Source organism: Perognathus longimembris, chromosome 18 (genome assembly GCF_023159225.1).
Source record: "Perognathus longimembris pacificus isolate PPM17 chromosome 18, ASM2315922v1, whole genome shotgun sequence".
NCBI classification, from domain to species: Eukaryota; Metazoa; Chordata; class Mammalia; order Rodentia; family Heteromyidae; genus Perognathus; species Perognathus longimembris.
In genome coordinates this window covers 7764085-7789472 of record NC_063178.1, presented here as the reverse complement: position 1 = coordinate 7789472, position 25388 = coordinate 7764085, and the positions used below count along the sequence as shown (strand labels likewise).

The following is a 25388-nucleotide window of genomic DNA, read 5'->3' as shown; positions in this document are numbered from 1 at the left end:
CCTCAACCCTGGCAGCCCTGACTGTCCCTAAACGCTGGGGAGGCTGAGGGTCAGTGTGATCATTGGCTGCACCCTGGGTGGAATGATGTTCCCCAGTGGTGTTGGTCTTGGGGTTACCTCCCTTTGTAGTCTTCTTCTTTTTCTTTGATTCTGCTGGTCTTCCGGGACAATTCTTCTGCTGGTATTCTTGCAGAAGTTTCTTCCCTGCAGTTATCTTTTCTTCTCTTGTGTGTTCACACATCACAGCTCTGGGACGGCGAAGATGTTCGGGCCACATTCCCACGCTTTTCATATCTAATCTGTTCTTAACATCAGCAATAACTAAACTACCTCAAACTACCTCCAACTCCAGTCTATTTCCAAATCTCTGTCCAACGTCCTCTCTAATCTCTAGCTCACCACTCCGCACCTCCACCTCCCTCAACTGATCGTAGTGGTGTGAGCCCACAGAGGGAATTCCAGGGCTACTAGTCAGAATGAAAAGTGGGTGTGGTCTCAATTCTTGCCTCCCATTGGTCAGAGAGAATCCTGGAAAGTAAAGGGCGTGGCCAGAATAGTGTGATCTGGGCAGAGTGGGTGGGGTCATCATGAGAGCTGTATCTGAAGCCCTTCCCACACACAACCCTGTCCAGCTTGGTTGGGGGCTGGGGAACTTGCTCTGGCTGGATAGGTGAATAGTTTCACAAGTCACCTTCCTGGCTTCCATCACACAACTGTGGTGATCAGTTACTACAGGGCTTCCAACAGGCCTTCAGGAAGTAGGAAATAGCAGGAAATATATCTATCTGCCCCCGTCTAATATCTTCAGGTCTTCATTCCAGGCAGAATTAGCTCTGTTGTTCCGACCATATTTGCTGACACTTGTATTCTGGTCCGGGAGATACTGAGGTTCATAATGGCCTTGATAACGTGCTCTTCCAGTCGCTCTGGGACTGGAGGGTGAAAGAACATCAAGGGCCAGGGCTTCACCCCGTGCTGATTGGTCATGCTTCCTGCAGTGCACCGAGGCCATGCATAGCAAATATCCCTCAACTAAAGGGAGTTTGCAGCAGTGGAAATCAGTCTTCATACATTTCACTGACATCTTACCACAGTACATGCTCCACCCACTTTGGCCTGTGATCTCAGAGGATTCAGAAACACAGTCATGCAAGGAAAGACATTCCAGAATAAAGTAAATCCATTAGCTTATCAATCAGCACACCAGCCACATCCGAACAATGTCCAGTGTGTCTGGAACCCAGGTTCTGGTGTAACCCTCTACCACTTTGGTGCCTCTGGACATCTTCAGCAGTGGAGTGATCAGTTGTCCTTTGGTGATTGTTGAGTTTATTTTGTGTGGCCAGCTGGTCTGGTTGTGGTGGTACACCCCTGTAATTCCAGCAGGAGAATCACGGGTTTGAAACAAGCCTGAGCTACACAGCAGGTTCTAGGCTAGCCTGGGCCACAGATCCTCAGACTTGCATTTCCTTTTCTCAGGAGAGTTCTGACCTCTGTCTCTGCTCATCTGTCGGGCTTCTATTTTGCAATGCCACTGAGGGGGTGATGTGGGTTAATGTAAGGACAACACTTGGAATACAAGTGTTTGCTATTGATGGTGTGTCAACTCTCATTGCCTTCATTTTGTATTATCTACTTCATTGACGACCCCATTTAATTGCCATCAAAGTGCCTCGCTCGGGAAGCTATGCAGACCTATCTTAAGGTTTCTCTAACTCTCAGGATTTGGTTCATCAATAAGCTGTGTAAGATTGTCAAGCAGGGTGACCAGATTTACATTGGGAATTTGGGGCACAAATGAAAGAAATGAAAAAAAAAAACCACAAAACTTAAACCTCTCTGAAAATTTTGTTCCACTGAAGAACCTTCTTCATTTCAGGAACCTGGAAGCCAGGTGCAGTGGCATATGTGCTGAGACAGGAGGATCTGAATTCAAAGCCAGCCTGGGCCACATAGCAAGATCCTGTCTCAGAGGCGCAGAGGGTGAGGGCGAAGAAACCTCACGACATGGTTATGTAATCAGGGCCAGAGCTGAAAAATAACCTCATGTGGACGAACCTAATGGTTGATAGTTTCCTGTGATATAATGCCATGCTGAAATAACAGAAGAAATCAAGAAGTAATGGCTTTTGTAAAATTCTCTATTTTTTAAATAAGGCATACAAACAAAAGTAAAATGGCAATCATGATAGAGAAGGTAGAAGGTGATCCATGTGGGGCACACCCGCCCAGATGCCTTCTGAGGGCCTCAGCCTTATTTGCATCCGAAAAAACTGGGAAACCCAGGAGGCATCTAGCCTCCTGGCTGCCTGTTTTAAAAGAACCATTCTTTTTATCAGTCCTGGCTACTGCACGACCTTTGAACTCAAATGACAATTTTTCTTTAATGCAAGAATTACAATTACAAAATTAGAAACACTTATCCATTCAGGTTTCCAATAAATCAGTGAGAAACAGTAGCTTACTTCCCCCCCCCTTTTCTTCTACATGCAGAGTTAATGAGACTTTACTTTTATCTCCAATAGTTTATTATAATGAAGTGCCAGACTTTGAAGTCAGGCCCCACTTTACCACGTGAACCCCACTTTACCACGTGAACCCCACTTTACCACGCAAACCTGAGATAAGCAGGCCCTGTCAGCAAACCCAGGACAAGCCCATTAGGGCCCAGCCAGTCAAGAACTCTAACCGCTGGGAATGCTTAACTCTGACTTCCCCCAGAGTGCCTCGAGCCCTGAGCCAATCAGATTTGTACCTGTGTCCTAATCTTGCTTGCTTGAACACCTGATTGTTGTAACTTTGTTTTTGCCTTTATAAGCCCTGTGTAATCGCAGCTTGAGGCTCCCTCCTAACCTCCGCTGTGTTGGTGGGTAGGACGAGGCCCGAGTTGCAGCTTGCTTAAATAAAGCCTGCCTCGCTTTTGCATTTCGGATGTCTGAGTCTCAGTGGTCTTCTTGGTGATGGTTTCGTGACTTGGCACAACATTTGGGGGATCGTCCAGGATGGCCCCAGAGACCCTGGAGACCCCAGACTCCGAAGGTAAGAAAATAGGGCTGTTCATTCTGTGTGTCTGTGTCTGTGTGATTTGTAGTTTTGTTTTCTGTTTAGGCCAGCTGCCTGAATCTGAACCTGTAGGTAGTGAAGGACCAGCCGGAGTGGACACGCTCATATGGGCAGTCCTGGAGGACTTGGGGAACACCTCAAGCCCTCCACAGGGGGCTCAGGCTTCCCACTACCACCCTGAACCTGAAGGACTGGACTGGGAGGCCCTTCTAATGGGCGCCTGTCAGGTCCAGTCTATATTCGGGGTTGTCTGGTCCGCTCCTACACAGGAACGGGAGAGAGAGAGCCTCAAGACTGTGTGGTCTGCCCCCTCACAGGGGCAGGAGAGACACAGTGAGACTGTGTGGTCTGCCCTCTCACAGGGGCAGGAGAGACATAGTCGAACCTGTAAGCCGCGGCTCCCTAAGTCTGTAAGTGTTGTCTGTTCTTTGTGCCTGTGATTATTTTTGTGTGTTTCATTCTTGTGCTGTGCCTGACTGACACATGGATGATGTGGAACGTTCCTTCCACTCCCCTGGACTTGACTTTAACTCACTGGAAAGATGTACAGGTGACAGCCCACAATCAGTCAATCAGTGAAAGTGTCCGCAAAAAAGAAATCTAGGGGGACCCCCACCCAGACTTCTTAAGCAGAAAATTGTTTGGTGCACTAAAATGTTTTACTAAACTAAAAATGTTTTACTAAAACTATCAAATGAGGCTGGAGAATGCTAACATCATTTGTTAAAGGTTTTTGTCTTAAAATGTATGGCCAATGCTTATTCTGTGCGCTTTAAGATCTTTTGAAAATGTATGTGTGTGTGCATGTGTGAGTGTGAACATGTTCAAGACTGCAGTATGACGCAAAACTAAGTTTAAGTTTAAAGTCAAAGGGTCATCAAGTTTGGGCATTACCAAGTGTTTTAAAGGATTTCTCAGGGTTCTTTAATTAAAATTTTTAAAAAAATTAGAGCTAAGTGTGAGAAATTTGGATTTAAAAGGATATATATATATATATATATATATATATATATATAAACTAATGGGGATAGAAGTAAACTCTCATTAACTCTATGTATGTAGGAAGAAATGGCAAAATGGGCCAATGTTTCTCACTAATATATTGGAAAGCTGAATAGATAAGTATTTCTAATTGTAATTCTTGCATTAAGGAAAAATTCAAAGGTCTTCATGCCATGCAGTAACTGGGACTGAAAAAAAAAAAAGAGGCTCTTTTGAAACAAGCAGCCCATAGGCAAAGGGCAGCACCTGGTTTCAGAATGCCTGTGAGCTTCAGTTTTTCCGATGCAGATAAAAGCTAAAGTGTTGTGTTAGTGTTAAAAAGGCTTTGGAAATCAAGAATACATTTCTAGATAAGAAATTTGGAAGTAAAATTGTCCTAAATAATTATTGCAAAGTGAGAAAAGGAGAATTATGGCTACCAAAATGTTTAATTGCCATTCCAGCTTCTTTGTAGGTTTTCTTTTGTAACAGTTTCCAGCAGGCCTACAGAGAAGCACAGGTGATTCCTATAAGTTTGTCAAGATCTAATATTGGCCCTTAATAAGTTCCAGGTAAGAGAGCATGCTTAAAAACTACTTCTGTGTGGACCACCTTGTTGCTTCTAATTGGAGTAAAGTGGCCTCTTGTAAGACTCACTGATCTGAATCTGGGGTTCGAAGCCAGCCCGGGCAAAGAAAGGTCCCTGTGAGAGACTTGTCTCTAATCAGCCAGAAGAGTGCTGGGAACGGAGTTGTGTGGAGCTCAAAGTGGTAGGGTACTAGTCTTGAGCTGGAGAGCTGGGGGACAGCGCTCAGGCCCTGAGTCCAAGTCCAATGGAAAGTCACTCCTCCTGGGACAAAAGTGATGGAGCATCCAGAGGCAGTAAGCCGCTGCTTGGATGGCAGAGATGGTGTCAGATCCTAGAGTCACTCCTGTTTGGCCTTTCAAAAGTTAATCAAAGCCGGGAAGTCCTAGAAGAATAGTTCATAAGCATGCCTTTCCAATGCCCATGTCTGTCTACTGGGCAGGAACTTGCCAGTCATCTGTGACAGTGGTTAGTAAGGGTAAGTTTGTCAAATGAGAGGATAGATTAAAATCTCACCCCCCCCCCCCCCGCATTTACTCAAAGCTCTGACTGGCAGTGAGAATTTTAAGCTGATACATCTGTTTAGGAAAGAAAGCTTGTAGACCTGAGATTGTGTCCTTATTGAGATCTGTTAAAGGCCTGCAAAGGTAATTTTTTTAGGTCATCAGAGATCAGTTCCCCAGCCAGTCAGGAAAATGCTTTTACAAACTAGAATGTTAAAAGACACAAATTGGTAAACCTGAAGTCACCTATCTGGGCTTCATATTAAGAGAGGGCAAGCGTTGGCTGTCAGATACACATAGAGACTGTGCTAAAAATCCCTGTGCCTAAATCAGCCAGAAAAGTCAGAGTTCCTGCGAACAGCAACAGCAGGCTTTTGCCGGCTGTGGATACCTGGATTTGCTGAGATGCTCAAGCTTCTATATGAACAGAGGTATTGACTCTAGTAGACCCAGGGCCACGAGCTTTGCCTCCTGTGCCCCAGTATTCCCAAGAAGATTTGGAGTAGATAAAGAAAATTCCCATGGCCCACAAAACCCCGGACAGAGAAGGAAACAATGACTGGTGAAAAACTTGTGAAGGGAAACTTATCCTGCCACAAGGGCTGGGTAAGGGGATCCTTAAGAGAATCCACTGAGTTTCTCACATGGGAACCCGAAAAATGCAGGACTTACTCCGACACTCCAAAGTGAAAATTAGACAAGGAGATCAACTTATTGAAGATATTGTTAAAAATTGCAAGGCCTGTCAGCTTGCCAATGCCCCCAATCAACAGATTACTAAAGGAGCTCGCCTCTGTGAGAATAGGCCAGGCGTGTATTGGGAAGTAGATTTCACAGAAATTACAAATATTTGTTAGTTTTTGTAGACACCTTTTCAGGATGGGTTGAAGCCTATCCAACAAAGCATGAGACTGCGAATGTAGTGGCTAAGAAGATCCTGGAAGAAATCCTACCCAGGTATGGCTTCCCATCCACCATTGGGTCAGACAACCGACAGGCTTTCATCTCAAAAGTAAGTCAGGGAATAGTTGCAGCACTGGGGACGGATTGGAAAGTGCATTGTGCTTATAGACCCCAGAGTTCAGGACAGGTAGAGAAAATGAATCGGACTCTAAAAGAAACTTTAACTAAACTGGCCTTAGAGACTGGCACAGACTGGGTGTCACTCCTTCCTTTTGCTCTGCTTAGAGTAAGTAAGAAATTCTCCCTATCAGCTTGGCTTTACTCCTTTTGAAATAATGTACGGGTACCCCCTCCCCATTATCCCTAGCCTTCAGACTGAATTGCTTGCTGATTTGGATGATGCTGAATTTTTGTGTAAACTTGATTATTTGCAGCTCGTGCACAAGAATGTGACCCCAACTTAAGGCATTATATGATTCTGCTTCTGTCCCTACCCCCCATTTATTCAGACCAGGGGACTGAAATCCTTAGAACCACGGTGGAAGGAACCCTAGATGGCATTGCCACTTGGGTTCATTGCTTCCACACCAGGCCAGCTGACCCCTTTGCCCTGGACAACGACTACCGTGGTGGAAAATGGGAGGTCTCCAAGCACCCAACTCAGCCACTTCGCATTCGCCTCAAGAAAAGAAAGTTATACTGAATATTGTTATAATTTTCTTTTTGCCTTCTTTCCTTACTACCCTGGCTAGTGTTTGTTATTTTGGCAGCTCACTCCAAAGTGAGGTGGCCCCCTTATTTTAGGTAGTTTTGGGCTTGCTCAGGAATACGGGTATAGCCACCTGACCCTTAGAGCACAGCTGAGTTTATGTATTATTTTGTTGCTTACATTTGGATACTAAACACTATACAGCTAATGGTAAGTCTGTATAGCTGAAAGTTAATTTTCAGTTTGCAGTAATCCTGCAGTCCCTTGGTAAAGTACACTAAGGTTATAGGTTCCTGGCTAGGTAAGGTCAGCGCCCCTGAGTCAGCCTGAAGAAGTTACAAAAGATGGATGATCTTCACCCATCTGCCCCCCTTTAAAACCAAGGGATCAGAGTTGTTTTTGGGAAGATGAGGCAGGATAAACTAGAGGCATGCAAAACAGAGGTACAGAGTCTGTACTTGTAAGAAATGGTGACAGGCCCTTTGGTTACTCCATTGGGCCCTACTGGCCCATGCCTTACCTCTATATCATCCCCTAGACATGCAAGCCATTGAAATGGACAGAATGGAGCCATGATTGGCTCCCAAGGTACCAAAAAGAAAAAGGGAGAAATGAAGTGCCAGACTTTGAAGTCAGGCGCCACTTTACCACGTGAACCCCACTTTACCACGTGAACCCCACTTTACCACGTGAACCCCACTTTACCACGCGAACCTGAGATAAGCAGGCCCTGTCAGCAAACCCAGGACAAGCCCATTAGGGCCCAGCCAGTCAAGAACTCTAACCGCTGGGAAAGCTTAACTCTGACTGCCCCCAGAGTGCCTCGAGCCCTGAGCCAATCAGATTTGTACCTGTGTCCTAATCTTGCTTGCTTGAACACCTGATTGTTGTAACTTTGTTTTTGCCTTTATAAGCCCTGTGTAATCACAGCTTGAGGCTCCCTCCTAACCTCCGCTGTGTTGGTGGGTAGGACGAGGCCCGAGTTGTAGCTTGCTTAAATAAAGCCTGCCTTGCTTTTGCATTTCGGAATGTCTGAGTCTCGATGGTCTTCTTGGTGGTGGTTTCGTGACTTGGCACAACAATACATACTTTAAAATATTTGCCTGCTTATATATAACTTAAGATAGTTAGGAGTCTTACTTATTACATCACAGTGTATACATAGAATTTCGTTCCTGAATCATTAGACTGATATCCAAAACAATTGTAGCAAAGTACTTTTAACAGTGTTCACCAGAATTATAAACACAAGAAATCCGGTCTCAGCATCTTTGCTTTTTTTTTTTTTTTTTTTTTTTTTTACTGTATTTTTTTGTGTTTTCTTTTTTGGGACTGGGGATCGAACCCAGGACTTTGCACTTGCTAGGCAAGCGCTTTGCCACTGAGCTACATCCCAGCCCTTGTTTTTTTTTTTTTAATATATCTAAATTGTAAAAATAGCATAGGAATCAAATCACATCAGATAAATAAACTTTTAAACCATAAAAAATACCGTTTCCAATTTTTAGTATCTCTCAAGGGGCAGTTTTAGAAATTCCAGTCAGCTCACTCATTGCTGTATATTAGAACCTTTTTTTTTTTTTGGATGTTTTCTTAGACATAAAAAACTTTTGTACATGAACAGAACACAGACTGCAGGATCACAGCAAGACACCTTCACCTCCCAGCATTTGAATTGCAAGGCACCTTTGAATTGCAAGGGCACAGTTACAGAGAGTTACCAGGAACTGGAATCTCCAAGTCCCTGCCCAGCCTCCAGGAATTTGGCACGCCCACCACCTGGGGTGAGGGCGGCAGGAGGCGCTTGTTAAAACCCATTCTGTTGTTAACCAAACTTCCAAACTTAGCAAACATCATCAACAAAAACCTAAAGCCTTTTTTGTCTCTTTTAAAGCAGACATTAAGCAAGTAAGCCCTTTTTCCTCCCGGGCAGCCAGGGGGCTGTCTTCCCCCCATCCAAAACATTTTTCAGCAAATGATTCCCAGGCCTCCGAAGCAGGGCCTTTACTGTGTCGAGGGCAAGCACTCCCTCCCAAACGCACAGCAGCAGCAGGGCAGTGACGGCAGCGGCAGGAGCGGGGACGAGAGAGGGGACGGGAGCGGGGCGGAAGCCATGCTGGCAGTGGCGGAGGGCGGCCTTCCCAGGCTTGCACTGGGGAGCCTCCAGCGGGGGAGGGGCATGACAGAGGCCATCCTCCATCTTGCCCATCCGCCACATGTTCCAGCAGTGCAGGGGCGCTTGGTTTGGGACCTGGGGAACTTGGCCCAGGCCAAGCTCCAGGGCAGCGGGAGGGCTGCTCCCTCCCAAGCAGCCAGGCTGAAAAGGCCAGCCAGATCGAGGCCTGTTTCAACGCTTTCGAGACCCTCCTGGTCTAGGAGTTCGAGAAACCCAAACCTATGTTTTGTAGCATGAAGCTAGTGCTTTGAGCACTTGGTCATCATGCTGGGTTTGAGCATGCCCCATCTTTTCCGGGGGCTCCCCCTCGGACTCCGATTGGCCTGGCCTGCCGGAAAGTTTTACCTCGTTGTGCTTCGTGCCTTGCGATTGGGCGCCAGAATGCCAGGGGGGTTTATCCTCCAGTGCTCTCCTGTCCTGCAGGAGAGACAGGAAAGTGTACCCCACGCGGGAGGGTCCAGGAAGATGATGGGGGGCTGACAGACCACCACCCAGCTCTCTTCTCCACAGAGGACAAACAGGCAGCCTGGTAGCTAGATGCCCCTGGGTTTCAGAGTTTTTTCAGATGCAAGTAAGGCTGAGGCAGAGATGTAAAAGCTTTAAAGGCTTAAAATACATTTCTAGATAAAGGATTTGAGCAGCCAGAGTACTCAGAGCAACCAACCAGGAAATACTGGGAGATTTCAAATGTCTTTAACAAGTCTGTGTAGAAATTTGCAGGCAACCCAGCAGGAGGTGTGACAATCTATCCAGGGGACTCTGAGATGCCACTACAGCCTCACCCAGATCCAACCCATCTCTCCTGCCTGCCACCATCACACCTGACTAATGAAGCCTGCTGATCCGGAATGGAAGACACAGCCACTTCGGATCCACTGAAGCTGAGACTTTTACGTTGTCACAACCCTTTGCCCTCTTGTTTGTTATTCATTTGTGCTCTCTTCCACCTGCCAGTAAGATCAAGTGGTATGATTTAAATTAACTCATTCAGTCTGCTGTTGTCTAAGTGTTATGACAGATCTCTGACAAGCAGTTGTTGGTCAATTCTCGACAAGTTACAGGTGGGGCTCTGTTTCTATTGTTCTTCTTATTGCTTTAATTGGATATAAAAAGGGCTTTTATGGCTAGAACTCCTCGGATTGCAGTTCGAAGCCAGACCGGGAAGAAAAATCTCTGTAAAACTACATCTCCCAACTAACCAGCAAAGAGCCAGGCAGGAAGCTTGGCTCAAGAGAACCAGCAAAATGCTGAAAGTGGCACCGTGGCTCAAGTGGTAAAGCACTAGCCTCGAGTAGAAGTGCTCAGGGACAGTGCCCAGGCCCTGAGCTCAAACCCCATGAATGCCAATGGGAGCATGTCACTGTCCATTTTCCTTTTCCTGCTAGTTGTATATATGTATATATATTTATTTTAGTCTCTGACTGGCTACTCCAAACTGGCCCACTAGCTCTAGACACTTCCTTCAGCTATCCCTCCTTCCTTGTAATTGGCCACAATTGGGTTTATGTTCCGAATGGAATTTTTCTGGCTTATGCCATTATGTCATTATGTCATTCATGTTAACGAGCCCTGTGAACGTGTCAGCCTTTTGCCTGACCCTTTCAAAAGTCTCTTTTAACAGAATAACATTCGTCACTGAGGTCACCACCTGGGAACTTACAGTTCAAAGCCATCATCTTTCTACACTGTTGTGTCCAGCGCAGACCTGGACCCTGGAGGCCCCAGCTCTAGGGACTTCCTGATGTGCCCAAGCTACAGGAGCTGGCCAGAGGAAACCATTACACCCTCTGGCCCTGATAACCATTCTCGTGGAAATGATGAGGGCTTTCACCAACCAAACTGGACGGAACCATGCTATATGACAAATCAGGGGCCCCTGAGTACTTCACCCCGTTTCAGCAGGAAGTAGTTCCAGAAGAGACAACCTCTGCCCATACTCCCAGCCTGGTGCTCTCCTCTATTAATAAAAAAACAAAAGGGGGAGATGTGGGGCACACCCGCCCAGACGCCTTGCATCCTTACGAGGAAGTTCTGAGAGCCCTGACGTAGATATGAGCCACCCCTTAGGGAGGTCCCGTGATGTCACCCCTGATGGACAGCTCAGGCATCAAATCACAGCCCCTACGTAGGGGCTTCCCTTCTGCCACCCCCCAACATGTGTAACATCATTTACTGAATTAAATGAGTTTGGCTCTGACCGGCTTCCAGGCTGCCTGTTTGTCCTCTGTGGAGAAGAGGGCTGGGTGGTGGTCTGTCAGCCCCCATATCTTCTTCCTAGACCTGCCCACCTGGGGTATGGTTTCCTGTCTCTCCTGCAGGACAGGAGAGCGCGGGAGGCTGAAAACCCCCGGCAATCCTAAACAGAGACAGAAACACGGGGGGTGGGAGGGGACAGGGGAGGTTAGAACATAGGGGCATCAGCATAACAGGTAAAAGATCAACATTTGAAGCCAGCATAGACAGGAAAGTCTGTGAGACCCTTGTCTCCAATTAACCACATGGAAGTAGAGCTGTGGCTCAAGTGGTAGAGCACTTTGTCCAGGCCCTGAGTTCAAGCCTCAGGACAATCATACACACACACACACACACACACACACACACACACACACACACACTCTCATATTCCCATTTTTTCTGAATCGCCAAGCATCCCAGGAGATGGGATGTGAGTATGGAGTTAGCCCTGGGGTGGAGAAAAAGAAAGCATGAGCCACTTGGCACAGCAAGTTGTACCGGGGCATTCCCAAACCTGCTGCACAGCCTGCCTGGCCCATTGGCTCTGTCCTGCCAGCAGGCAGCCCGCCCATCAGCGCTGCCCAGAGAACCCAGTGATGCTGCCTTGATAGCGCCCTCTTGGCATCAACCACAGAAGCAACGCTGCTTGAGATGAGCCAGAACCCTCGCGGGGACATACCTGTGGTTTTCAGTCAGCGCTCCCAGGAGATTGCCACATTTGCCCAAAAGGCATCTGGCAGCTCTTCAGGTGGCAAACACTCCCTGTGGATCGACTTTGGGTGTTGCTGACATCTCTGTCTTCGGGCCTTGGAGTCACAGAAGATGCCTGGGTGGAGAGCCCATTGTGGGCGTGGAGGCAGGTGGAAGGAAGCCTCCATTGTACCCTGCAGCGCTAGCAAGTCTTCTGTGGAGCTTCTCCAAAGTCTTCTGTGATTATGGATCACCACTAGAAGCTCTGGGCATCTCCCCTAAAGAAAAGAAAAATGATACTTCACTTTGGACTGAGATGGGTGTTTTTTTGTTCCTTTAACAAATATTTAGTGAAATCTTTTCCCAAATGGTAAGTATTTCTGCAGAATAATTTTCTTGGCTGTGATTTCTACATTAATGCACACAAAGAACAGCCACCAGCTACTTAAGAGTTCATGCCAACCAGCAAAGCATAGGCTCGGATTTTATTTATTTAATTTTGCATACCTAATTGTGCTTTCTGATGACTTCAGCATACATAAAAATGTACAACTATGTATTATAAACATTATGTTAAAATAGGAATATGGAGGGACTGGGAGTGGGAGGGAAGGAAAGACACTGTGTGAAAGGAAATGTACTCATGACCTGACTCACATCATTGTAATCCCTCTGCACATCACCTTTGAAATAAAAATAAACTACATTTAAAAATTAGGAATATGAACATGCCCAGGTGTGGGAATACACACCTATAATCCCAGCTACTTGGCAGGCAGAGACAAGATGTCGACGGAAGGTTGGAGGCCAACCTAAACAAATATGTGAGGTGAGATCTTCTTTGGAGAAAAGAAACACCTAAAAGCAAAAGAACTGTGGCTCAGGGGTAGAGTACTTAAGTGAAAGGCCCTGAGTTCAATCCCAGTATTTCTAGAAAACAAACATTTATTTTGAAGAGCAAGGAATATTTTTAGTGTGAGTATCTGGAAAAAGGTTTGTAACTATTTTTGGGTGTGGGAAAATGAAGATTAGAACTTCTTTCATTATGTAGAACTCCAGATAGTGAGGAATCTAATACTGGAAAATGAAACATCTGACATAATATATTGATGATCTACAGTTCAGTTGTCTCTGCTTAGTTCTTATTGTCATAACTCCCAGTAAATAATAAAGAGGAATATCTGCTTGTGACAATACTTTGGACAATGGAAGGGTCACCATTTCACCTTTCTTTGAACATACTGTCCTCCAGAAAAGGGAACTACTTCCTCTAAGATCTTGCATCCAATTGACAACTGGATTGCACATGAGATGGGAGACAGGAAAAGCATGCATTCTAACTGAGTTTTCTTTCTTCATTGAACAAACATTTCTCAAGCTCCTGTTCCATGCAGGGTGCTCACAAATGGATGGGAAGACCAAAAGAATGGCTCAAAAGGATGAAAGCTCTTTCTCCCTCATTGCTCGGATTATAGGCATGAGCCACCTTTCCCAATCACTTCTTAGAATTTCTTAAAATGACCAATATAAACATATTTTGAAAACATTCTTCTTAAAGGAAAAAGGCGTATGAAAGCTACACTTAGGTTTTTTTGGGGTGGGGGGAGGTCACATGTTGTATGTCTTTCCATCTCCACATGTAGAAAATCCCTCATCCTTTTGTGGAGCCTGAGAGTGTCACGTTCTATTGAATTGTGCTCTGTAAGGAACTTACAAATTGCTTCCATCTTCTGGGTGTGGTACGTTTAGCTATAATGAATAATGTGTGCATCTATCATTTTTGTTTGCTTATATAACTTTCCTGCAGTGGGCTGGAAGAGTAGAGGAGTTAACTTAATGTATCAATGTCATGGGGATTCTTTGGCTTTTCATTATTAATCATATCACATGAGTCTGTCCTGCCTCTTACAGAGGATTGGAGCCTAGATGAGTACTGAATAGAGAGCCTTTGGCCCTGATGTCACTGTAAAAGAATTTGTGCCTAGTTGCTCATTCAATGCTATTGATCAGGACAAGGAGCACGGGTCACAGAGATAGTTATAGAGTCCTATTTATCACTTCTCTGTGGATGCTTGACTATTTGTGGGGTATACGGGCTAGAGTCTCAAAACATCAGGGAGGGGCTGGGGATATAGCCTAGTGGCAAGAGTGCCTGCCTCGGATACATGAGGCCCTAGGTTTGATTCCCCAGCACCACATATACAGAAAACGGCCAGAAGCGGCGCTGTGGCTCAAGTGGCAGAGTGCTAGCCTTGAGCGGGAAGAAGCCAGGGACAGTGCTCAGGCCCTGAGTCCAAGGCCCAGGACTGGCCAAAAAAAAAATAAAAAAAATCAGGGAGGATTCCTCCCCCTTGAGACACCTTTCTGCCATTGTTTTCCAAAGTCTGCCTCATCATCCCCTGCCTTCACCGAACTCGAGAATCTCCTCTGGGCAGCTGTGCTTTCCACACGTGCATGCCAAGAGCTCACACTGACACTGTTCTTGGTGGATGGAACCAGAAAACCTTATCACAGAGCAAAGAGGAGTTGCATGTGTGTGTGTGTGTGTGTGTGTGTGTGTGTGTGTGTGAGAGAGAGAGAGAGAGAGGGGGGAGTAGGTACTGGATCTCACATTTGTTGGGTGGACACTCTACCACTTGAACAACATCCCTAATCTTTTTTTTCTTTTGTTATAAGCCAGTCTTCCCTGGATCCTTGTAGCTCTAATTTCTGAGTAGCTGAGACTACAGGCACACACCACTGCACCAGGCTTCAGGTGGGTTCTTACTAACTTCTTGTGGGGCTGATCTCAATATGTGATCCTCTCAATCTCTTTGTGTCTTGAGTAGCTGAGATTATAAGTATGTGTCATTGTACCCAGCTTTTCAGTTCTTCAAAGACAAAACAACAACAAAAAAAACTGTAAACATTAGCTTTATGCAAAAACACGACACAATGACTTCTTTCTATTTTGGGAAGGAGCTAAAGAGAATGTCAGGCGTCTGTGCTGGTTCAGAGATTTATATTCTGGGAACATTGTGCTATATTTTCTTATATTTCAGCTCAAAATTTTCTCCAGGTAACAGCTTCAACCAGAACGTTTCCAGTTATGTTAGCATTTCTCCCATCTCCAAGCTCTTTCTACCCTTCTTTCTCTGTCACCTTCATGCTCTCTCTTCTCCACTTACTTAGATTTCCACATATGGTACTTACAAAGGTCAATTTTTTTATTCCTTCATGAAGTCTTTTGGTGCACAATTACAATCTTACCTTTTTCTTTTCTTAGCGAGCCATCGTTACACTTAAAGGCTCTCTTATTAGGTCCATATCCAGAATTAAGTAGTAAATTCTCCTAGGTCATGTCCTATATTTAAAACCCACGTCGTATCACTCACAACTAGTAGATGCATGTTTGGTAATTTTTCGTCAAACATATTACATATTTATTATAGATTATTCCATGTACAGATACTGGGCTTAGAGGAATGGCCATGATATAACCATTGCCCGTGAGGAAATCAGAGTCTAATTCGAGTCTTAAATCTACAGGCAGACAAGTGTCACAATCTGTGAATAGTTGATTCACTCAGCCAGTCATCCATCATGGATTAGCAAACTGCATTCTCTATTTCCTCTTTCCCAAGTCTCCATGATTTGTGAAATAGATGGAAAGTAGATCTCCTGAGGCTCCCAGGGTATCTGGGGCTCCTGAGATATCCCCGACCTTCCCACTGTGGCTTCCACCAAGAGGGAAAGAAGCCAAGTTCATAAGACACTGGAGCACTTTCTGCAGAGTTGTCAGAAGTCCAGGAGAAATAAACACAAGGCCATATAAGTAGATAACCGAAAAGGTGCAGATTAAGCAGGGGGAGACAGAGCTGGCCCAGAAGGCAGCCCTGGCCTCACAGACACTCCAAGGGAGGGTGGCCTTGTAGGGTAGGGGCCACACAGAGATTCTTACTGCATGTGGGTATAGAGACAAAGGGGCGACAAGGTACACATTCAAGGCAGAGAAAAGTAAAGTAAATCCAGTGTGTGTGTGTGTGTGTGTGTGTGTGTGTGTGTGTGTGTGTGTGTGTGTGATGAGGGTGTGGTAGGTCCCAGGGACCCTTACCAGGCCAGCGATATGCTCAGTCCTTTTAGTCTGTTTTTCTTTTCTTTTACTTTATTTCTCTCTGTGTGTCTCTCTTTCTCTGTCTCTGTCTCTATCTCTTTCTTTCTCTCTCTCCCTTCCTAGCCCCCCACAGCCCCACCTCCTCCCCGTGCAAGCAGTGGAGCTTGGATTCAGGGCCTTGGATTCTTGCTCACCTTTTTACTCAAAGCTGGCACTCCACCACTTGAGCCACACTTCTGCTTGCAGCTTCTTTGTTGGTTAATTGGAGGTAAAAGTCTTCCCTCAGGGCTGTCTGCTCAGACTGGTTTTGAACCAGGATCCTCAGATCTCAGCGTCCTGAGTAGCAAAGATAACAGGTGTGAGCCACTGTGACTGGCTAAACCCATGTCATGCCTCTTAATTCTGTTGCTGGGAATCCCAGTTAGTACAAATTTTGTTGCGCGGGGGGTGGGGGGGGAGAGCAGAGGAAAAGGGAAAATACTTGAATATGGTCCCACCCAGTACTGCGGACCCAGAGAAGGTAGGGAAAAGAGGAAAGAGTGGACTAGTCCTAGTTCTTACTGCCCTCTTTCAAATCATGTGGCTTTGTCTGATAGAACTTGCAGTTCTCAGATAGTTACTTTTCCCTAGGGAGAAATACCAGCAAAAGGCTATTAGATTCGTGATTATCTTCCCTTCCTTACAAAGGAGGACAGGGTGTGTGCCCAGTTGGTGTGCTGCAAGGTTTCCATGTGGTTTTGTTGTGGAAGATTTGCTGGAGTAGCTACTTTAATTTCCTCTTGGTTCTGTGCCTTATAATTAGTCAGCAGTTGGACTATTAAATGATTAACTGCTAATGTCTTCCATTTATTTCACAGTGGAAGCAAGTTTGTTTTAACTTCTCCTAATTTCTCAGTTGACCAAACACCATCTCAACAAGAGTAAATAAAGTGTTTTAGAAACCGAGTGCCGGTGGCTCACGTCTGTAATTCCTAGGTATTCAGAAGGCTGAGATCTGAAGATGGAGGTTCAAAGGTAGCCTGGACAGACAAACATGAGACTCTTATTTCCCTTTAACCATAAAAAAGCTAGCAGTGGAGCTGTGGTTCAAATGGTAGAAAGCCAGCATTGAGTGAAAAACGCTAGGGGACAGTGCCCAGGCTCTTGAGTTTAAACCCCAGTATAGGCACACACACACACACACACACACACACACACACACACACACACACACACATTGTTTTAAGAAGCAATAACAATTCAACCAACAACCCACTATTTTTAGTTTCCATTTTTCAATAGTTCTTTTGTCCCTTCATATGTTTCTTGGTGGCACTGAGCTTTGAGCTCAGGGCCTTGCCCTTGCTGGGACAGTGCTCTATTGCTGAGCCATGCCTCTAGTCTTGTTTTGTGCTGGTTATTTTGTAGGGTCTCATTTCCTGTCATGAAGAGCACCAAGCTCTGCCTATTTTGGTCTTCCTGTGATTGCTGAGATGACAGGCTGCAGCCTCCTATGCCTTTAAGATAGAGGTTTTTGGATATTTCTGCCCAGGCTGGCCTAGAACTTTCACCTTCTCCTCTCAGCCGGACAGGCAGCTGGGGTGACAGACCAGAGGAACCTATGTCCTCGCTTCTTCATAGGTATTTTTACCTAATTACAGTCAGACCATGGACCCCGTTTCGTAATCTACATTAGCAACACCTTCCATGTTTCTACAAACCTTTCGACGATTATTTAATAGCCAGATAACATTCTACAGGAGATGCTCTAGAACCTGTTTGTTCTTGGCTTTTTACCATTCACCTCATCTTTTAAACAGACTTTAAATGGACAGAAAAATGAAAAATTGAAAAATTCACTTGAAAAAATGAGGTAAATAGCCCCAACAATAGGACCTGTCTACTGGATACAGAGATGACCCCCAAACTGTAAAAGGCCAGGCAGGTGTGGATGGTTGGAAGATCCCAGTAGTCTTCCTGTGGAAGGATGGAGATATTACCAAGTTTACAAACATGACATTCGTTTTCATGGTTAAGAACCCCAAGTGTGGCGTAACTACCCCACAATGTCACTTCTGCCCCCACCTCCACGCTGGGACACAAGCTCCTGGGCACGAGAGGACCAGTTAGCATCCTTGACCTCTAAGAAGTATCCTTGCAGGCGCAGAGAGGAAGCCCGGACGGCTCTCCTGCACCTTCAGGCAAAGGGACTTAATGCATTTCTGCAGAGAGGCCAGGGGATCAGGAGGGAAAGAGAGAAAGGGTGGTGGGGAGAGGGGTGGGCTGGCAGGGGGGAAGGAGAAGGCGGGGATGGGAGCCACAGAACTTGCAGCAGCAGAGATCAGGTTGGAGCAGTTCTTCGGCCTTAGGGCCTTGGGGTCCAGTCTGGGCCTCCCACTAGGGACTTGGGGTGGCCTGGGGGTGTGGCTGGCGCGAGGAGGCGGGGCCTGGAGGCCAGGGCTTGAGGGCTGCAAGCCTGGAGAGCGTGGGCCAGAGGATGGGTGGCTTGGCGGCGAGGGTAGTGGGCGGGGCCGGGCTGTGTCCGGGGGCGGGGCCCGCGCGCGTCCTGTCCCACAGTCTCCAGATCCCCGCGAGCTCTCCCGTCGCGCGTCCCGCCCTGTCCCCGGGCGCTCGCGGTGGTCCGGCCCCGCCATGCTCGGGCTCCTGGGACTGTGCCTGGCGCTGCCCCTCTTCGCGGGATCGCAGGAGGCGGCGCAGAGCTGGGGTGACCCGTCGGAGCGAGTAAGTGGGTGAGCTGCGGGGACCCAGGGGCCGGGGTGCGGCCGCTATTCCGGCCCCCCGGGGCGCACGCGAGGCCGCGGGCCTCGCCCGCCTCTCGGTCCTTCTCTCTTCCCCGCTGGAGACCTGCGGGGCCCCGCGGGATCGCGCCCGGGCGACATCTGCCCATCCTTCTCCAGAATCCCCCGAAAAAGCATTTCTGCCCGACAAGCGAGAGGCCAGGACCTTCCACTTGGCGCTTGCCAAAGTCGATCCAGTGCAGTAAGTCAGCAGAGTGGAGGTGGCCAGACCCCACTCCCGGCTTCTCTCACGGGCCCAGGGTCCCGGGCGGCCCCGCAGAGGGCTGGCACTCCACGACCTCGGGCCAGGGGCTGTCACAGGGCCGCGGACTGCCTGGGCAGGTAGAACTCATCTCCCCTTCTGCTGCTGCTCCTCGCCTTGCAGATCAGATCTGCCTGAGGACGGCTGGGAGGGCCCAAGAAAGTCTTGATCAGTGGCTTGGAGAGGCGGCAGTTCTCTCCAGGGGTTGTCACAAGAAATAATCAGTGTGTGTGTGTGGGGGGGGGGGGGAGGAATCGCGACAGGCTTTGTGGTGTGGGGAAAAAGGGCAGACTTAGGGTCCAGAGGCAGGCTCGCTCCCGCCTGCCCCTTCCAGCTGTGTGGGTGGGCCAGCCCTCTAATCTCTGCAGGGCCTTTCTTTCCTCTCTGGTACAGGGAGGAATGCAATTCTGTTTGACAGAACTTATAAGGATGCAGCTAGCTTGTAGGAAACAAGACAAGCCAGGAACTGGAGACTCACACCTGTGATCCTGGCTCATCAGGAAGCTGAGATCTAAGGATCAAGGTTGGAAGCCAGCCCAGGCAGAAAAGTCCATGAGACTCTCATCTCCCATCACCCACCAAGAAGCTGAAAGCGGAGCTGTGGCTCAAGTGGTAGAGTAGAAGCCTTGAGCAAAGTAGCTCAGGCGCCTGACTTCAAGCTCCAGTACGGAAACAAACAAACAAACAAAAGCAATACACACACGATATAGAGTATAGGGACTCAATAAATAGACGATTTAGTACATAATTAGTCTGGTTTGGATTCTGACCTGTGTCCAGCCCCACGATTTCCTCAGTGATTCACTTTTGTCTTCTTAAAAAAATGTGAGGAAATAGTACCGTTGGGGGGCTTGGATGAGTTAATATTAAGGACTGTGCTTAAAGCAGGCTTGGCTCCTAATGTCTGAAATTGCTGGCTGGCTTGTGAGGCAGAAAGAAATTCTTCTCCCAGGAGAAGAATTCAGGTTAAAGATCTTGAGACATTTTTAGGGGGTGGAAGGAGGAGAATGTTGTGGAATGAAACAAAGCATCTGTTTATGCACTAGAGGGACTTGCTGAGGCACTGGTGTCCACAATCTAAGGAAGCTTAGTACTAGTCAAACCTCCCTTCTGGGAGAAATGGAGCTTTGACCCATTTTGGTGATTACATGCTGTCTTTCATTAGGATAATAATATTTGTGTTGAAAATTACTAAATTAGAAAAAAATCCCCTCAAAGGTATAACATTATATGAGAATTTGTAGTTCTTTCTTTTATACTTATTCTATTTTTAAAATTAGTGGTTTTTCTGTGATGCAGGGTTTAAGAGATAGGCAGGCCTGGTGTATCTGCACTGCACGTGTCCATGCATTTAATCCCCAGAACTAAGAGGAAAATGAATACATTCAAGGGACAGGTCCTAAAACTAGACTTTCTGGGTTAAAATCCTGATCTGTACTTGTTGAAACTCGACTGAACCTCTATCTCTAAATGACAATGACATGAATGACAGGGTTACTTAATTAAAATGATTTAGAAGTGTGAAAAATAAGCATATTTTAATCTTAAAGGAGGACCTGGGGCTGGGCACAATAGTTCACATCTGTAATCCCAGTTACTCAGGAGGTGGAGATAAGGAAAATGACAGTTTGAGGCCAGCCCCAAAGCTATTGGCAAGATCCCTCATCTCAACCAATAGATGGGTGTGGTGGGGTGCACCTGTCACCTAGCTATGCCAAACACATAAATTGAAAGATCAAGGTGTGTCAGGGACTGGTGACTCATGCCTGCAATCCTACTCAGGAGGCTGACATCTGAGGATAATGGTTCAAAGCCAGCCCGGGCAGAAAAGTCCTTGAGAGACTCTTATCTCCAATTATCCACTCAAAAACTGGAAGTGGAAGTGTGGATCAAAGTGGTAGAGCTTCAGCCTTGAGCTCAACCAACAAAATAAGAAAAGAAAGATCAAAGTGCAAACCGGCCAGGCCTATGTCAGACCCTAGCCCTCAAGTTTCTGAAGTAAGAAGGGCTAGGGGCAGGGTGTCTATAGTAGAGCATGCCTAGAAAGTGGTCCTGAATTCAGCCTTTAGTGCCACCAAAACCAAAACCAAAAACCAAGAACAAAAACACAAACAAAACAGAAAAGACAGTATCGAACAAAACCCAGGAATGTTACCAGTGCTCTGTTCTCAATAAGTATGGTCACCAAAATTATGTAACAGAATAGATACATTTGATGAAAATCTGAATGTTAACATGCTCATTAACTTGCATGTGTATGGTTTATTTAAATAAGAATCAGGCTGTATCCTCACTATTACCAAACTAATTTCAAATTTACAAAATAATAATAGATTTACCAGTTCAGTGCTCACAGAATCTCAGGAAGTTTGCTTGAATCCTTGGAAAAAGGAACAAGCAATAATGTATAATGACTAAAAGCACTTCAAATGGAGCATACTGTGTGAGTTTGAATCTGGACCTCATCACTTCCCAGCTGTACATATTTGGGCAAGTAACTCAGCCTCTCTGTGTCTCACTTTTGTTCTCTGCAAGCTTGAGCTTGGAGACAGCTCCTACTTGATCGACATGAGATAGAGCTAGGTTTGGGGAGAGTAGTAATGTTCGATATAATATTATATTGTACTTGCCTAGCATACACAAGGCTCTACATTTGATTTCCAGCACTACAAAATAACAATTATAAATTAAATAAAAAAGAATACCCCCCCCCACACACACCATATGCTGGTTTGAGTTTTTTTGTGAGGATTGAGTTAATTCAGGCAAGACATTGTTACAGTAAGCACTGGGCACCATTGGTTGTGTTTGGTTTTCAAATGCAGCCTAGTTAAACCTCCTGGTACCACTGCTGTCAGTGTATCTGCTTTGCAAAGGAGCAGCAGGAGGGCCACCCAGCGAAGGGACAGAGTTTGTGCCAAGTGTGGATTGGAGCCCAGGAATGCTGAATGCCGAGCCTGCTACTCTCAATAAATCCTCCAGATAGCAGGCCACATTCCTATGGATGAGTTACTTTCCTTTTACATGTGATTTTAATTTGTGACCCATAGAGAGTGTTCAATACATGCTGGTCATCATTCAGAGAGTTACCATGGTGACATATATCTAATTCCTTGTCATTAGACATTTTCTGAATTTTTAAGATTTTTTGGTGAATTCTCTTGCAACCTTAGATTGCATTGGAGAACGAAACAGGGGATGATGCAATTCTTTTTTCAAACTCTCTAAAAAGTAAAGCCATTCAAGAGTTTGCAAGCTGCGGACCTCCCAATAATGCCTCCCTTATGTGCGAGGCTCCGACTTTACAGATGGAATTGCAGAGGAAGGGAAGGGAAGGGGAAGGATGACATTGTGGGAGAAATTCCAGATATGTGCTCACCCCCAAACCAGCCATATGTCATTTCTTAGGGGTGGGAAGGAAGGGTGGGGGATTCCTGAGCACTGGGCGATGAATTGTGTGTGACTTCATGGTCCTCTTAGCACTTTCCCAAAGACTTGACTGCTCCCATGTAAGGAGCTCTTCCATGCTGTATGGTCGGAATTGCAGCTGAGATGGCAGCAATACCTTTGCATGCAGGTGACACCAAGATCGATTTAGAAAGATGGAGCTATGCGGGGAGCACCTCAGCTTTTTTTAGGGGTGGGATAAGGGTGGGTGGGACCTGTAACACTGGGGTTTCAACTCTGGGTCTGGGTGCTGTCGCCAAGCTTCTGTGCTCATGGCTAGCACTCGACCATTTCAGTCACAGTTTCACTCCCAGTTTTCTGGTGGTTCATTGGAGATGAGAGTCTCATTGACTTTGCTGCCCCAGCTGCCGTCAGACTGCAAATCCTCAGATCTCAGCTCCCTGAGTAGCTAGGGTTACAGGCTGGAGCCACCAGTGCCAAGCCCTAGATTTTTTTTTAATTGGTGAAGAAAGGAAGCAGGGTGATTTGCCAGAGGCCAGTTGCTTTTTCTTATCTTATCTTTTCTTTTTTTTTTTTTTTAAAACCTACCTGGAAATTGTTTGGAACAGTAGCTCAAGCTTGGGGTTTCTTCTTTCATTTCTGAGGCTAGTGACATGGCAAGTGAAAGACTTGCAGCAACATGAACCTGAAGGAAGAACCACTTTGCCTAAGTGATATACACAGTTGTCAATTTGTCCTGGACCCAGGACAAATGGCTTCTCATTTGACTTTGCAGCATCTAGCATTGGTTTCTGTTCTGGTTCCGTAGCAGATTGTTAGGATAATAACTCTTCAGTTGCTGAGTCCTGACATCTCTCAGAAGCATGAGAGCCCGCTGGGGATTATGCTTGTCTTTGTAGGCACGGATAGCTTTAGTCAGTTCCATGTGTGTGCTTCCAACCATTATCCTTCTGATCTCAGCATCTTCAGGAGCTAGGATTGCAGGTGTGAGCCAAAAGTGCTCAACAAGCCATCTCTAAAGTCTATCATTTGAGGGCACAGGTTGATGGGAACTTGAAGGTTACTATTTCCAATAGTTCTTGCCATGAAGCTGGAAGTTATTTAATTCCCACCCCATCCTATCTTCAAACAGTGACGATGACATTGGTGTCATTTCCACTTCCAGTCCTCACTGGAATCTGTACTGGGAATCTGTTCTGGGTCTATGGGATTTTGAACTTGAACTGAATGTATCCATCTTGATCCCCAGAGACGGCAGATAGTCATCTCAAAAATGAGCTTGTCTTGTTCTTTTTAAAGCTTGCTTATTTTCTCAAAAAGCCCTTTGTACAAAAGAAGGAAACTTCAAAGAAGATACTTTAGATCAAGCAGTGGACTTAATACCCAAGAGGGATTGGGCATTCCTTTGCATTGTGGTTATTTTAAGTAGTCCCTGGCCTAAGCATGCAAAACTGTCTAGGACTCTGATTATGTCCTTTCTAGTGTCCCTCATTCACCACACCTCATTTTAGACCTCATAAACTGACATCCTCTTAAGAACTGTTTGGTTCCCATTGGAGTCAAGATGTAGTTGGCTTAAGTCCTGTACTATTTCTCTCTAGATACTCTGTAGAATAGGAGGCGGCATAATGGCTTCTAGCATTACTTTACAATCACATGCACACACGCAGTGTTAAAACTGTTTCTGAGTTTCAAAACAGAACTATCTTTATTGTTTTCCTTCTGTATAACAATTTGCCAAAAATGGAAGGAATACAGAAAAACACAAAGAAAAAGCAATTTAGCCATCCAAAAGCATTTTGGTGCATGTGCCACCTATGAAAACATTCATGTTTACCAAAACCAGATCACATTAAATGCTATGATTTGTTGTGTGAGTTAATAGTTAAAAATGTGTGTTGACTGTAACAGGATAAGTTAGATTGTGCTTGGTAACAACTCCACAATCTCAGTGTCTTAAATAACAGGCATACATCTCTTGCTTATACAACTTGTCTACCTTGGATTGACAGTCGAGCAAATATGCTGGTGTGGTCACTAGTGAACTTGGGCTTGATGGGCCTATTACCTTCTCCTGCATTGCTAATTACTGCATCAGATGAATTGGGGGGGGGGGTCTAAAGGATCAAGTGTCTGTAATTTAATACTTGGCCCAGAAGTGACAGGTATTACTTAAATTCATACTTTGTTGTCCATGGTCCCATGACCCCACCTACTTACAGGTGTTAATAATACTTGATGAACAGTATTAAAGTCTAGTAATATGGGCATTTATTGCCAGTAAATATAGATCCACATTATTATTTTCAATAGATGCTCTGCAATTAAGTATGGTATACTTAACCAAATCGATTTAAGAGATTTTAGACTATTCCCAACTATGAAAGTTACAAAAATATTTCCTGCATATTCATTTATCCCTACTGATTTGTTTTCCATTTTTATGATACCCTTCCACCCACTGAATTTTTAAATTAAAATACATGTACACAGATGAGAATATAAAACACTACAATCACTTTGGAAAACAGTTTGGCAGTTTCTTAAAAAGTTGAATTTACTATATGACTTAGAAATTTTCCTCCTAGGAAAATAAAAATATTATCTGGAACACAAAGAATTGCCTGAATGATTATCCAATGTTAATTTAAGTTCTAAATTATCCATAGAAGCCCCAAAGTAGAAATAACTTAAATACCCATCAGATGATGAGCAAATAAATATATTCATACAATAGAATATTGTTGAGACATGAAAAGGAATAAAAGCACTGATTGCAACAGTATTGATGAACTCTGAAAACATTGTACTAAGTACAGAATGCCAAACGAGAAAGCCTGTGTGCTGTGTGATTCTATTTATATGAAAGGGCCAGAATGGGAAAACCATTCAAATGTTAGTGTGGCCCAGGGCTGCGCACAAGGGAGATAGAGAGGCAAAGGCTAAAAAGTAGAGGATTAATTTTTAGGATAATGGAAAACAGGCTATAATTGGTGGTGGTG

General features: G+C 45.5%; 1 protein-coding gene across 1 annotated transcript in view; it reads left to right on the top strand.

Moving 5' to 3' along the window:
• Positions 1 to 18523: 18523 nt before the first annotated feature.
• Positions 18524 to 25388, top strand: part of LOC125366822 (inter-alpha-trypsin inhibitor heavy chain H5-like) — a 60834-nt gene continuing 53969 nt past the window's right edge. The window contains exon 1 of the mRNA XM_048367540.1: positions 18524 to 18660. Within this exon, the coding sequence (XP_048223497.1) occupies positions 18571 to 18660 (90 nt within the window). The 5' untranslated portion in view covers positions 18524 to 18570. The remainder of the gene's footprint in view (positions 18661 to 25388) is intronic.